Below are 14153 nucleotides of genomic sequence, written 5' to 3'. Positions count from 1 at the left end.
ACATGGGGAGTAGAGGTCATTCACATGGGGAGTAGAGGTCCTTCACATGGGGAGTAGAGGTCCTTCACATGGGGAGTAGAGGTCATTCACATGGGGAGTAGAGGTCCTTCACATGGGGAGTAGAGGTCCTTCACATGGGGAGTAGAGGTCATTCACATGGGGAGTAGAGGTCATTCACATGGGGAGTAGAGGTCATTCACATGGGGAGTAGAGGTCATTCACATGGGGAGTAGAGGTCCTTCACATGGGGAGTAGAGGTCCTTCACATGGGGAGTAGAGGTCATTCACATGGGGAGTAGAGGTCATTCACATGGGGAGTAGAGGTCATTCACATGGGGAGTAGAGGTCATTCACATGGGGAGTAGAGGTCATTCACATGGGGAGTAGAGGTCATTCACATGGGGAGTAGAGGTCATTCACATGGGAGTAGAGGTCCTTCACATGGGGAGTAGAGGTAATTCACATGGGGAGTAGAGGTCCTTCACATGGGAGTAGAGGTCATTCACATGGGAGTAGAGGTCCTTCACATGGGGAGTAGAGGTCATTCACATGGGGAGTAGAGGTCATTCACATGGGGAGTAGAGGTCATTCACATGGGGAGTAGAGGTCATTCACATGGGGAGTAGAGGTCCTTCACATGGGGAGTAGAGGTCATTCACATGGGGAGTAGAGGTCATTCACATGGGGAGTAGAGGTCATTCACATGGGGAGAACCTCAAGGCTCGATTCTTGGGCCAAAATGATTTCTTTTATATATAAATGTCTTAAAGTGACAAAAATGGTTTGACTGGACAAAATAATGTGACAGAGATGACCCACAAACCTGACCTCTGACCTCTGACACTGAGAGTTCACACAGAGTGAACACAGACACTGTGTTGTAGGTTCCATCTCGATGGAGGATCTTCTGGCAGTTCTTCCATTTGGAGGAACCTTTGACCTCGTGACCTTCAAAGGCTCCACTCTGAGGAAGGTCTTTGAACACTCGGTCCATCGTTACGGCCAGAGCACCGGGGAGTTCCTGCAGGTCTCAGGTTAGTCCTGGTTCAGACCTGCTTTTGACCTGGTTCAGACCTGTTTCGTCTCGTCCTCAGGTTTTCAGGTGGTCTTTGACCTCTCCAGACCAGCTTACAGTCGGGTCAAGACCCTGAGGATCCTTTGCACTCACTGCAGAGTCCCGACCTTTGACCCGGTCCAGGACGAGTCAATCTACAGGGTCCTGGTCCCGTCGTACCTGGTGATGGGAGGAGACGGCTTCTCCATAATCCCTGAGGAGATGCTCAAGCACAACAGCGGTCAGTCCTGCTTTAGTCCTGCTTTAGTCCCGCTTTAGACCCGCTTTAGACCCGCTTTAGACCCGCTTTAGTCCCGCTTTAGTCCCGCTTTAGACCCGCTTTAGTCCCGCTTTAGTCCTGCTTTAGTCCCGCTTTAGTCCCGCTTTAGACCCGCTTTAGTCCCGCTTTAGTCCCGCTTTAGACCCGCTTTAGTCCTGCTTTAGACCCGCTTTAGTCCCGCTTTAGTCCCGCTTTAGTCCCGCTTTAGACCCGCTTTAGTCCCGCTTTAGTCCCGCTTTAGTCCCGCTTTAGACCCGCTTTAGTCCCGCTTTAGTCCCGCTTTAGACCCGCTTTAGTCCCGCTTTAGTCCCGCTTTAGACCCGCTTTAGTCCCGCTTTAGTCCCGCTTTAGTCCCGCTTTAGTCCCGCTTTAGTCCCGCTTTAGACCTGCTTTAGACCTGCTTTAGTCCTGCTTTAGTCCTGCTTTAGTCCTGCTTTAGACCCGCTTTAGTCCCGCTTTAGACCTGCTTTAGTCCTGCTTTAGACCTGCTTTAGTCCAGCTTTAGTCCTGCTTTAGTCCTGCTTTAGTCCTGCTTTAGTCCTGCTTTAGTCCTGCCTTAGTCCTGCTTTAGACCTGCTTTAGTCCTGCTTTAGTCCTGCTTTAGTCCTGCCTTAGTCCTGCTTTAGTCCTGCTTTAGACCCGCTTTAGTCCCGCTTTAGTCCCGCTTTAGTCCCGCTTTAGTCCCGCTTTAGTCCCGCTTTAGTCCCGCTTTAGACCCGCTTTAGTCCCGCTTTAGACCTGCTTTAGTCCTGCTTTAGTCCTGCCTTAGTCCTGCTTTAGTCCTGCTTTAGTCCTGCTTTAGTCCTGCTTTAGTCCCGCTTTAGACCCGCTTTAGTCCTGCTTTAGTCCTGCTTTAGTCCCGCTTTAGACCCGCTTTAGTCCTGCTTTAGTCCTGTTTTAGACCTGCTTTAGTCCTGCTTTAGACCCGCTTTAGTCCTGCTTTAGTCCTGTTTTAGACCTGCTTTAGTCCTGCTTTAGTCCTGCTTTAGTCCTGCCTTAGTCCTGCCTTAGTCCTGCTTTAGTCCTGCTTTAGTCCTGTTTTAGACCTGCTTTAGTCCTGCTTTAGTCCTGCTTTAGACCTGCTTTAGTCCTTCTTTAGTCCCGCTTTAGTCCCGCTTTAGACCCGCTTTAGTCCCGCTTTAGTCCCGCTTTAGTCCCGCTTTAGTCCCGCTTTAGTCCTGCTTTAGACCTGCTTTAGTCCCGCTTTAGACCCGCCTTAGTCCTGCTTTAGTCCTGCTTTAGACCTGCTTTAGTCCTGCTTTAGTCCTGCCTTAGTCCCGCTTTAGTCCTGCTTTAGTCCTGCCTTAGTCCAGCTTTAGTCCCGCTTTAGTCCCGCTTTAGTCCTGCTTTAGACCTGCTTTAGTCCTGCTTTAGACCTGCTTTAGTCCCGCTTTAGACCCGCTTTAGTCCCGCTTTAGTCCCGCTTTAGACCCGCTTTAGTCCTGCTTTAGACCTGCTTTAGTCCTGCTTTAGACCTGCTTTAGACCTGCTTTAGACCTGCTTTAGTCCCGCTTTAGTCCCGCTTTAGACCCGCTTTAGTCCTGCTTTAGACCTGCTTTAGTCCCGCTTTAGTCCCGCTTTAGTCCCGCTTTAGACCTGCTTTAGTCCTGCTTTAGTCCCGCTTTAGACCTGCTTTAGTCCTGCTTTAGTCCTGCTTTAGTCCTGCCTTAGTCCCGCTTTAGTCCTGCTTTAGTCCTGCCTTAGTCCAGCTTTAGTCCCGCTTTAGTCCCGCTTTAGTCCCGCTTTAGACCTGCTTTAGTCCTGCTTTAGACCCGCTTTAGTCCCGCTTTAGTCCCGCTTTAGACCCGCTTTAGTCCTGCTTTAGACCTGCTTTAGTCCTGCTTTAGACCTGCTTTAGTCCTGCTTTAGACCTGCTTTAGTCCCGCTTTAGTCCCGCTTTAGACCCGCTTTAGTCCTGCTTTAGACCTGCTTTAGTCCCGCTTTAGTCCCGCTTTAGTCCCGCTTTAGACCTGCTTTAGTCCTGCTTTAGACCTGCTTTAGTCCCGCTTTAGACCCGCTTTAGTCCCGCTTTAGACCCGCTTTAGTCCCGCTTTAGTCCTGCCTTAGTCCAGCTTTAGTCCTGCTTTAGTCCTGCTTTAGTCCTGCTTTAGTCCTGCTTTAGTCCCGCTTTAGACCCGCTTTAGTCCTGCTTTAGTCCTGCTTTAGTCCCGCTTTAGACCCGCTTTAGTCCCGCTTTAGTCCTGCCTTAGTCCAGCTTTAGTCCTGCTTTAGTCCTGCTTTAGTCCTGTTTTAGACCTGCTTTAGTCCTGCTTTAGTCCTGCTTTAGACCTGCTTTAGTCCTGCTTTAGTCCCGCTTTAGTCCCGCTTTAGACCCGCTTTAGTCCCGCTTTAGTCCCGCTTTAGTCCCGCTTTAGTCCCGCTTTAGACCTGCTTTAGTCCTGCTTTAGACCTGCTTTAGACCTGCTTTAGACCTGCTTTAGACCTGCTTTAGTCCTGCTTTAGTCCTGCTTTAGACCTGCTTTAGTCCCGCTTTAGTCCCGCTTTAGTCCCGCTTTAGTCCCGCTTTAGTCCCGCTTTAGTCCCGCTTTAGACCCGCCTTAGTCCTGCTTTAGTCCTGCTTTAGACCTGCTTTAGTCCTGCTTTAGTCCCGCTTTAGACCCGCTTTAGTCCTGCTTTAGTCCTGCTTTAGTCCTGCTTTAGTCCCGCTTTAGTCCCGCTTTAGTCCCGCTTTAGTCCCGCTTTAGTCCTGCTTTAGTCCTGCTTTAGACCTGCTTTAGTCCTGCTTTAGTCCCGCTTTAGACCCGCTTTAGTCCTGCCTTAGTCCAGCTTTAGTCCCGCTTTAGTCCCGCTTTAGTCCTGCTTTAGACCTGCTTTAGTCCTGCTTTAGACCTGCTTTAGTCCCGCTTTAGACCCGCTTTAGTCCCGCTTTAGTCCCGCTTTAGACCCGCTTTAGTCCTGCTTTAGACCTGCTTTAGTCCTGCTTTAGACCTGCTTTAGACCTGCTTTAGACCTGCTTTAGACCTGTTTTAGTCCTGCCTTAGTCCCGCTTTAGTCCTGCTTTAGACCCGCTTTAGTCCCGCTTTAGTCCCGCTTTAGACCCGCTTTAGTCCTGCTTTAGACCTGCTTTAGTCCTGCTTTAGACCTGCTTTAGACCTGCTTTAGACCTGCTTTAGACCTGTTTTAGTCCTGCCTTAGTCCCGCTTTAGTCCCGCTTTAGACCCGCCTTAGTCCTGCTTTAGTCCTGCTTTAGACCTGCTTTAGTCCTGCTTTAGTCCCGCTTTAGACCTGCTTTAGTCCTGCTTTAGTCCTGCTTTAGTCCTGCCTTAGTCCCGCTTTAGTCCTGCTTTAGTCCTGCCTTAGTCCAGCTTTAGTCCCGCTTTAGTCCCGCTTTAGTCCTGCTTTAGACCTGCTTTAGTCCTGCTTTAGACCCGCTTTAGTCCCGCTTTAGTCCCACTTTAGTCCTGCTTTAGTCCTGCTTTAGACCTGCTTTAGTCCTGCTTTAGACCTGCTTTAGTCCTGCTTTAGACCTGCTTTAGTCCCGCTTTAGTCCCGCTTTAGACCCGCTTTAGTCCTGCTTTAGTCCTGCTTTAGTCCTGCTTTAGACCTGCTTTAGTCCTGCTTTAGACCCGCTTTAGTCCTGCTTTAGACCTGCTTTAGTCCTGCTTTAGACCTGCTTTAGTCCCGCTTTAGACCCGCTTTAGTCCCGCTTTAGACCCGCTTTAGTCCCGCTTTAGTCCTGCCTTAGTCCAGCTTTAGTCCCGCTTTAGTCCTGCTTTAGTCCTGCTTTAGTCCTGCTTTAGTCCCGCTTTAGACCCGCTTTAGTCCTGCTTTAGTCCTGCTTTAGTCCCGCTTTAGACCCGCTTTAGTCCCGCTTTAGTCCTGCCTTAGTCCAGCTTTAGTCCTGCTTTAGTCCTGCTTTAGTCCTGTTTTAGACCTGCTTTAGTCCTGCTTTAGTCCTGCTTTAGACCTGCTTTAGTCCTGCTTTAGTCCCGCTTTAGTCCCGCTTTAGACCCGCTTTAGTCCCGCTTTAGTCCCGCTTTAGTCCCGCTTTAGTCCCGCTTTAGTCCCGCTTTAGACCCGCTTTAGTCCTGCTTTAGACCTGCTTTAGACCTGCTTTAGACCTGCTTTAGACCTGCTTTAGTCCTGCTTTAGTCCTGCTTTAGACCTGCTTTAGTCCCGCTTTAGTCCCGCTTTAGTCCCGCTTTAGTCCCGCTTTAGTCCCGCTTTAGACCCGCCTTAGTCCTGCTTTAGTCCTGCTTTAGACCTGCTTTAGTCCCGCTTTAGTCCCGCTTTAGTCCTGCTTTAGTCCCGCTTTAGTCCCGCTTTAGTCCCGCTTTAGACCTGCTTTAGTCCTGCTTTAGACCTGCTTTAGTCCTGGTTTAGACCTGCTTTAGTCCTGCTTTAGTCCTGCTTTAGTCCCGCTTTAGTCCCGCTTTAGTCCCGCTTTAGTCCCGCTTTAGTCCCGCTTTAGTCCTGCTTTAGTCCCGCTTTAGACCCGCTTTAGTCCTGCTTTAGTCCTGCTTTAGTCCTGCTTTAGTCCTGCCTTAGTCCCGCTTTAGTCCTGCTTTAGTCCTGCTTTAGTCCTGCCTTAGTCCCGCTTTAGTCCTGCTTTAGTCCTGCCTTAGTCCAGCTTTAGTCCCGCTTTAGTCCCGCTTTAGTCCCGCTTTAGTCCCGCTTTAGTCCCGCTTTAGTCCCGCTTTAGTCCTGCTTTAGTCCTGCTTTAGTCCTGCCTTAGTCCCGCTTTAGTCCTGCTTTAGTCCTGCCTTAGTCCCGCTTTAGTCCCGCTTTAGTCCCGCTTTAGACCCGCTTTAGTCCCGCTTTAGTCCCGCTTTAGTCCCGCTTTAGACCCGCTTTAGTCCCGCTTTAGTCCCGCTTTAGACCCGCTTTAGTCCCGCTTTAGTCCCGCTTTAGACCCGCTTTAGTCCCGCTTTAGTCCCGCTTTAGTCCCGCTTTAGTCCCGCTTTAGTCCTGCTTTAGACCTGCTTTAGTCCTGCTTTAGACCTGCTTTAGTCCTGCTTTAGACCTGCTTTAGACCTGCTTTAGTCCTGCTTTAGTCCTGCTTTAGTCCTGCTTTAGACCCGCTTTAGTCCCGCTTTAGACCCGCTTTAGTCCTGCTTTAGACCTGCTTTAGACCTGCTTTAGTCCAGCTTTAGTCCTGCTTTAGTCCTGCTTTAGTCCTGCTTTAGTCCTGCTTTAGTCCTGCCTTAGTCCTGCTTTAGACCTGCTTTAGTCCTGCTTTAGTCCTGCTTTAGTCCTGCCTTAGTCCTGCTTTAGTCCTGCTTTAGACCCGCTTTAGTCCCGCTTTAGTCCCGCTTTAGTCCCGCTTTAGTCCCGCTTTAGTCCCGCTTTAGTCCCGCTTTAGACCCGCTTTAGTCCCGCTTTAGACCTGCTTTAGTCCTGCTTTAGTCCTGCCTTAGTCCTGCTTTAGTCCTGCTTTAGTCCTGCTTTAGTCCTGCTTTAGTCCCGCTTTAGACCCGCTTTAGTCCTGCTTTAGTCCTGCTTTAGTCCCGCTTTAGACCCGCTTTAGTCCCGCTTTAGTCCTGCCTTAGTCCAGCTTTAGTCCTGCTTTAGTCCTGCTTTAGTCCTGTTTTAGACCTGCTTTAGTCCTGCTTTAGTCCTGCTTTAGACCTGCTTTAGTCCTGCTTTAGTCCCGCTTTAGTCCCGCTTTAGTCCCGCTTTAGTCCCGCTTTAGTCCCGCTTTAGTCCTGCTTTAGTCCCGCTTTAGTCCCGCTTTAGTCCCGCTTTAGACCCGCCTTAGTCCTGCTTTAGTCCTGCTTTAGACCTGCTTTAGTCCTGCTTTAGTCCTGCCTTAGTCCCGCTTTAGTCCTGCTTTAGTCCTGCCTTAGTCCAGCTTTAGTCCCGCTTTAGTCCCGCTTTAGTCCTGCTTTAGACCCGCTTTAGTCCTGCTTTAGACCTGCTTTAGTCCTGCTTTAGACCTGCTTTAGACCTGCTTTAGACCTGCTTTAGTCCCGCTTTAGTCCCGCTTTAGACCCGCTTTAGTCCTGCTTTAGACCTGCCTTAGTCCAGCTTTAGTCCTGCTTTAGTCCTGCTTTAGTCCTGCTTTAGTCCTGCTTTAGTCCCGCTTTAGACCCGCTTTAGTCCCGCTTTAGTCCTGCCTTAGTCCAGCTTTAGTCCTGCTTTAGTCCTGCTTTAGTCCTGTTTTAGACCTGCTTTAGTCCTGCTTTAGTCCTGCTTTAGACCTGCTTTAGTCCTGCTTTAGTCCCGCTTTAGTCCCGCTTTAGACCCGCTTTAGTCCCGCTTTAGTCCCGCTTTAGTCCCGCTTTAGTCCCGCTTTAGTCCCGCTTTAGACCTGCTTTAGTCCTGCTTTAGACCTGCTTTAGACCTGCTTTAGACCTGCTTTAGACCTGCTTTAGTCCTGCTTTAGTCCTGCTTTAGACCTGCTTTAGTCCCGCTTTAGTCCCGCTTTAGTCCCGCTTTAGTCCCGCTTTAGTCCCGCTTTAGTCCCGCTTTAGACCCGCCTTAGTCCTGCTTTAGTCCCGCTTTAGACCCGCTTTAGTCCTGCTTTAGTCCTGCTTTAGTCCTGCCTTAGTCCTGCCTTAGTCCAGCTTTAGTCCCGCTTTAGTCCCGCTTTAGTCCCGCTTTAGTCCCGCTTTAGTCCCGCTTTAGTCCTGCTTTAGTCCCGCTTTAGACCCGCTTTAGACCCGCTTTAGTCCCGCTTTAGTCCCGCTTTAGTCCCGCTTTAGTCCTGCTTTAGTCCTGCCTTAGTCCCGCTTTAGTCCTGCTTTAGTCCTGCCTTAGTCCAGCTTTAGTCCCGCTTTAGTCCCGCTTTAGTCCCGCTTTAGTCCCGCTTTAGTCCCGCTTTAGTCCTGCTTTAGTCCTGCTTTAGTCCCGCTTTAGTCCTGCCTTAGTCCCGCTTTAGTCCCGCTTTAGTCCTGCTTTAGTCCTGCCTTAGTCCCGCTTTAGTCCTGCTTTAGTCCTGCCTTAGTCCAGCTTTAGTCCCGCTTTAGTCCCGCTTTAGTCCCGCTTTAGTCCCGCTTTAGTCCTGCTTTAGTCCCGCTTTAGTCCCGCTTTAGTCCTGCTTTAGTCCTGCTTTAGACCTGCTTTAGTCCTGCTTTAGTCCTGCTTTAGTCCCGCTTTAGTCCCGCTTTAGTCCCGCTTTAGTCCTGCTTTAGTCCTGCTTTAGTCCTGCCTTAGTCCCGCTTTAGTCCTGCTTTAGTCCTGCCTTAGTCCAGCTTTAGTCCCGCTTTAGTCCCGCTTTAGTCCCGCTTTAGTCCTGCTTTAGTCCTGCTTTAGTCCCGCTTTAGTCCTGCCTTAGTCCCGCTTTAGTCCTGCTTTAGTCCTGCCTTAGTCCCGCTTTAGTCCTGCTTTAGTCCTGCCTTAGTCCAGCTTTAGTCCCGCTTTAGTCCCGCTTTAGTCCCGCTTTAGTCCCGCTTTAGTCCTGCTTTAGTCCCGCTTTAGTCCCGCTTTAGTCCTGCTTTAGTCCTGCTTTAGACCTGCTTTAGTCCTGCTTTAGTCCCGCTTTAGTCCCGCTTTAGTCCCGCTTTAGTCCTGCTTTAGTCCTGCTTTAGTCCTGCCTTAGTCCCGCTTTAGTCCTGCTTTAGTCCTGCCTTAGTCCAGCTTTAGTCCCGCTTTAGTCCCGCTTTAGTCCCGCTTTAGTCCTGCTTTAGTCCCGCTTTAGACCTGCTTTAGTCCTGCTTTAGTCCTGCTTTAGTCCTGCTTTAGTCCTGCTTTAGACCTGCTTTAGTCCTGGTCTAAGCCTGGTGTGTCCTCAGGAGACATGGACCTCTCGGTTGTCTCATCGTTCATCTCTAAACGTCGGGTGGTTCATTCGTTCCTTGAAGGAAGAATCCGGATCCTGAACTCGGCCCGATCTCTGTGCTCAATGTGGGCCGTGCTGCTGCTCCCCCTGCTGGCCCGGAGTCTGCTGTGAGGCTAATGTGGGCCAGTGTGGACCATCACCTCATTTATAATGATTAAATCCTCCATTTTAAATGTGTTTATCACTTTAAATAAATAAGTCCAGCTCCAGAATCTTCTCCTCGTCCAGACTTATTCTTCCATCTTTGTTTAGTTGTGTTTGTGTGTGTCTCATTGTGTGTAAAGATGGTCTTATGTCGTCTTGTGTGTGTCTCATTGTGTGTAAAGATGGTCTTATGTCCTCTTGTGTGTCTCATTGTGTGTAAAGATGCTCTTATGTCGTCTTGTGTGTGTGTCATTGTGTGTAAAGATGGTCTTATGTCCTCTTGTGTGTCTCATTGTGTGTAAAGATGCTCTTATGTCGTCTTGTGTGTGTCTCATTGTGTGTAAAGATGGTCTTATGTCGTCTTGTGTGTGTCTCATTGTGTGTAAAGATGGTCTTATGTCTCTTGTGTGTGTCTCATTGTGTGTAAAGATGCTCTTATGTCGTCTTGTGTGTGTCTCATTGTGTGTAAAGATGGTCTTATGTCCTCTTGTGTGTGTCTCATTGTGTGTAAAGATGGTCTTATGTCCTCTTGTGTGTCTCATTGTGTGTAAAGATGCTCTTATGTCCTCTTGTGTGTCTCATTGTGTGTAAAGATGGTCTTATGTCGTCTTGTGTGTGTCTCATTGTGTGTAAAGATGGTCTTATGTCCTCTTGTGTGTGTCTCATTGTGTGTAAAGATGCTCTTATGTCGTCTTGTGTGTGTCATTGTGTGTAAAGATGCTCTTATGTCGTCTTGTGTGTGTCATTGTGTGTAAAGATGGTCTTATGTCCTCTTGTGTGTGTCATTGTGTGTAAAGATGGTCTTATGTCCTCTTGTGTGTCTCATTGTGTGTAAAGATGGTCTTATGTCGTCTTGTGTGTGTCTCATTGTGTGTAAAGATGGTCTTATGTCGTCTTGTGTGTGTCTCATTGTGTGTAAAGATGCTCTTATGTCCTCTTGTGTGTGTCTCATTGTGTGTAAAGATGGTCTTATGTCGTCTTGTGTGTCTCATTGTGTGTAAAGATGGTCTTATGTCCTCTTGTGTCTTTGTGGATTGGTTTGGGAGGATTTGTTCCGTTCTTTTGGACAGAATTGAGGTGAATAAACGTCACATTCAGAATAGAAATAGTCTCTATGAGGCACAGTCCTGTCGCTCCTTCTTTTGGTCTCAGGGACATGATGGACTCTTACACACGAGGAGGGAGGAGTTTCACACTAGGAGGGAGGAGTTTCACACTAGGAGGGAGGAGTTTCACACTAGGAGGGAGGAGTTTCATTAAGTGCCACTTAAAATTTGATCAAACTAAGTAAAAGAAACAAATACAGAGAAAATTAATTTGAACTCGATTACAAGACGCGTCACTGACGAAGCACTTGCAGCTGGAGTCACGACTTTTCACAGATTGTTTTTTGCCGTGAGTCGTTTCTGTGAATCATAAATGTTTTAAGATATCGCTCGTTTTCATCGCTCACGTTCAGACGTTCTCACGATCTGGAAGAACAATTAAAAGAAAATAACAATAAGGAACTAGATCATGTGAAATGACTAAAGACATTCTTGTGTAAAAGTACTGCATGTGTGTAAAAGTACTGCATGTGTGTAAAAGTACTGCATGTGTGTAAAAGTACTGCATGTGTGTAAAAGTACTGCATGTGTGTAAAAGTACTGCATGTGTGTAAAAGTACTGCATGTGTGTAAAAGTACTGCATGTGTGTAAAAGTACTGCATGTGTGTAAAAGTACTGCATGTGTGTAAAAGTACTGCATGTGTGTAAAAGTACTGCATGTGTGTAAAAGTACTGCATGTGTGTAAAAGTACTGCATGTGTGTAAAAGTACTGCATGTGTGTAAAAGTACTGCATGTGTGTAAAAGTACTGCATGTGTGTAAAAGTACTGCATGTGTGTAAAAGTACTGCATGTGTGTGAAAGTACTGCATGTGTGTAAAAGTACTGCATGTGTGTAAAAGTACTGCATGTGTGTAAAAGTACTGCATGTGTGTAAAAGTACTGCATGTGTGTGAAAGTACTGCATGTGTGTAAAAGTACTGCATGTGTGTAAAAGTACTGCATGTGTGTAAAAGTACTGCATGTGTGTAAAAGTACTGCATGTGTGTAAAAGTACTGCATGTGTGTAAAAGTACTGCATGTGTGTGAAAGTACTGCATGTGTGTAAAAGTACTGCATGTGTGTAAAAGTACTGCATGTGTGTAAGTACTGCATGTGTGTAAAAGTACTGCATGTGTGTAAAAGTACTGCATGTGTGTAAAAGTACTGCATGTGTGTAAAAGTACTGCATGTGTGTAAAAGTACTGCATGTGTGTGAAAGTACTGCATGTGTGTGAAAGTACTGCATGTGTGTAAAAGTACTGCATGTGTGTGAAAGTACTGCATGTGTGTAAAAGTACTGCATGTGTGTAAAAGTACTGCATGTGTGTGAAAGTACTGCATGTGTGTAAAAGTACTGCATGTGTGTAAAAGTACTACATGTGTGTAAAAGTACTGCATGTGTGTAAAAGTACTGCATGTGTGTAAAAGTACTGCATGTGTGTAAAAGTACTGCATGTGTGTAAAAGTACTGCATGTGTGTAAAAGTACTGCATGTGTGTAAAAGTACTGCATGTGTGTAAAAAGTACTGCATGTGTGTAAAAGTACTGCATGTGTGTAAAAGTACTGCATGTGTGTAAAAGTACTGCATGTGTGTGAAAGTACTGCATGTGTGTAAAAGTACTGCATGTGTGTAAAAGTACTGCATGTGTGTAAGTACTGCATGTGTGTAAAAGTACTGCATGTGTGTAAAAGTACTGCATGTGTGTAAAAGTACTGCATGTGTGTAAAAGTACTGCATGTGTGTAAAAGTACTGCATGTGTGTAAAAGTACTGCATGTGTGTGAAAGTACTGCATGTGTGTGAAAGTACTGCATGTGTGTAAAAGTACTGCATGTGTGTGAAAGTACTGCATGTGTGTAAAAGTACTGCATGTGTGTAAAAGTACTGCATGTGTGTGAAAGTACTGCATGTGTGTAAAAGTACTGCATGTGTGTAAAAGTACTGCATGTGTGTAAAAGTACTGCATGTGTGTAAAAGTACTGCATGTGTGTAAAAGTACTGCATGTGTGTAAAAGTACTGCATGTGTGTAAAAGTACTGCATGTGTGTAAAAGTACTGCATGTGTGTAAAAGTACTGCATGTGTGTAAAAGTACTGCATGTGTGTAAAAGTACTGCATGTGTGTGAAAGTACTGCATGTGTGTAAAAGTACTGCATGTGTGTAAAAGTACTGCATGTGTGTAAAAGTACTGCATGTGTGTAAAAGTACTGCATGTGTGTAAAAGTACTGCATGTGTGTGAAAGTACTGCATGTGTGTAAAAGTACTGCATGTGTGTAAAAGTACTGCATGTGTGTAAGTACTGCATGTGTGTAAAAGTACTGCATGTGTGTAAAAGTACTGCATGTGTGTAAAAGTACTGCATGTGTGTAAAAGTACTGCATGTGTGTAAAAGTACTGCATGTGTGTAAAAGTACTGCATGTGTGTGAAAGTACTGCATGTGTGTGAAAGTACTGCATGTGTGTAAAAGTACTGCATGTGTGTGAAAGTACTGCATGTGTGTAAAAGTACTGCATGTGTGTAAAAGTACTGCATGTGTGTGAAAGTACTGCATGTGTGTAAAAGTACTGCATGTGTGTAAAAGTACTGCATGTGTGTAAAAGTACTGCATGTGTGTAAAAGTACTGCATGTGTGTAAAAGTACTGCATGTGTGTAAAAGTACTGCATGTGTGTAAAAGTACTGCATGTGTGTAAAAGTACTGCATGTGTGTAAAAAGTACTGCATGTGTGTAAAAGTACTGCATGTGTGTAAAAGTACTGCATGTGTGTAAAAGTACTGCATGTGTGTGAAAGTACTGCATGTGTGTAAAAGTACTGCATGTGTGTAAAAGTACTGCATGTGTGTAAAAGTACTGCATGTGTGTAAAAGTACTGCATGTGTGTAAAAGTACTGCATGTGTGTAAAAGTACTGCATGTGTGTAAAAGTACTGCATGTGTGTAAAAGTACTGCATGTGTGTGAAAGTACTGCATGTGTGTGAAAGTACTGCATGTGTGTAAAAGTACTGCATGTGTGTGAAAGTACTGCATGTGTGTAAAAGTACTGCATGTGTGTAAAAGTACTGCATGTGTGTGAAAGTACTGCATGTGTGTAAAAGTACTGCATGTGTGTAAAAGTACTGCATGTGTGTAAAAGTACTGCATGTGTGTAAAAGTACTGCATGTGTGTAAAAGTACTGCATGTGTGTAAAAGTACTGCATGTGTGTAAAAGTACTGCATGTGTGTAAAAGTACTGCATGTGTTATTCAGTTTTCCCATCCATGTTTTCGGCTGCGTTTTGCGTCACAAACGACGCTCAGTATTTCACAGTCGTTTGTCCTGATGCTGCTGAACGCAGACCTGAGCAGGGAGAGAGAGCCTCTGTGACCCGGCTGCACCACCTCCTCCCTGTAGAGATGCTAATGCTTAGCTTTAGCATTAGCGTTAGCACTAACAATTTACTTTTAATATAGTGAAAAAAGTACGGTATGTACCATGTGTAAAGTAACAGCCCCTAAGACGGTGAGGACGATCGTGAAGAGGTCAAACTTGTTGAAATGTGTGAAAGTGTCAAAAATGCTACAATCCTAAAACATAAAGTGTGTTTATGACAAAACCATCACAAAGTAAGAATAATGGAATAATGTACAAATGGAGCTCCACTTTGTCCCACGCTCTGCTTTGGGTAGAGTCGATGCTCCCACAGACTCTTATTCATCTTCTTCCTCTTTATCCGGGGCCGGGTCGCGGGGGCAGCAGCCTAACCAGGGTCTCCCAGACTTCCTCCTCCCCAGACACTTCCTCCAACTCCTCCGGGGGATCCCGAGGCTTTCCCAGGCCCGAGAGACATAGTCTCTCCAGCGTGT

The 14153-nt window shown here is 46.6% G+C and overlaps 1 protein-coding gene across 1 annotated transcript; it reads left to right on the top strand.

Moving 5' to 3' along the window:
• The first annotated feature begins 880 nt into the window (after window positions 1-880).
• Window positions 881-9242, top strand: LOC140383548 (5'-nucleotidase-like). The gene is made up of 3 exons (XM_072465993.1): window positions 881-1034; window positions 1095-1295; window positions 9029-9242. The coding sequence occupies exons 1-3, from the start codon at window positions 896-898 to the stop codon at window positions 9184-9186; spliced, it is 498 nt and encodes a 165-aa protein (XP_072322094.1). The 5' UTR covers window positions 881-895; the 3' UTR covers window positions 9187-9242.
• Window positions 9243-14153: the final 4911 nt, after the last annotated feature.

This window comes from Eucyclogobius newberryi, unplaced genomic scaffold, assembly GCF_026437365.1.
Source record: "Eucyclogobius newberryi isolate DKJ021-1_F unplaced genomic scaffold, fEucNew1.0.hap1 SCAF_537, whole genome shotgun sequence".
Lineage (NCBI taxonomy): Eukaryota > Metazoa > Chordata > Actinopteri > Gobiiformes > Gobiidae > Eucyclogobius > Eucyclogobius newberryi.
The sequence above is the reverse complement of the archived record's forward strand: the minus strand, read 5'-3'. Positions and strand labels throughout refer to the sequence as shown.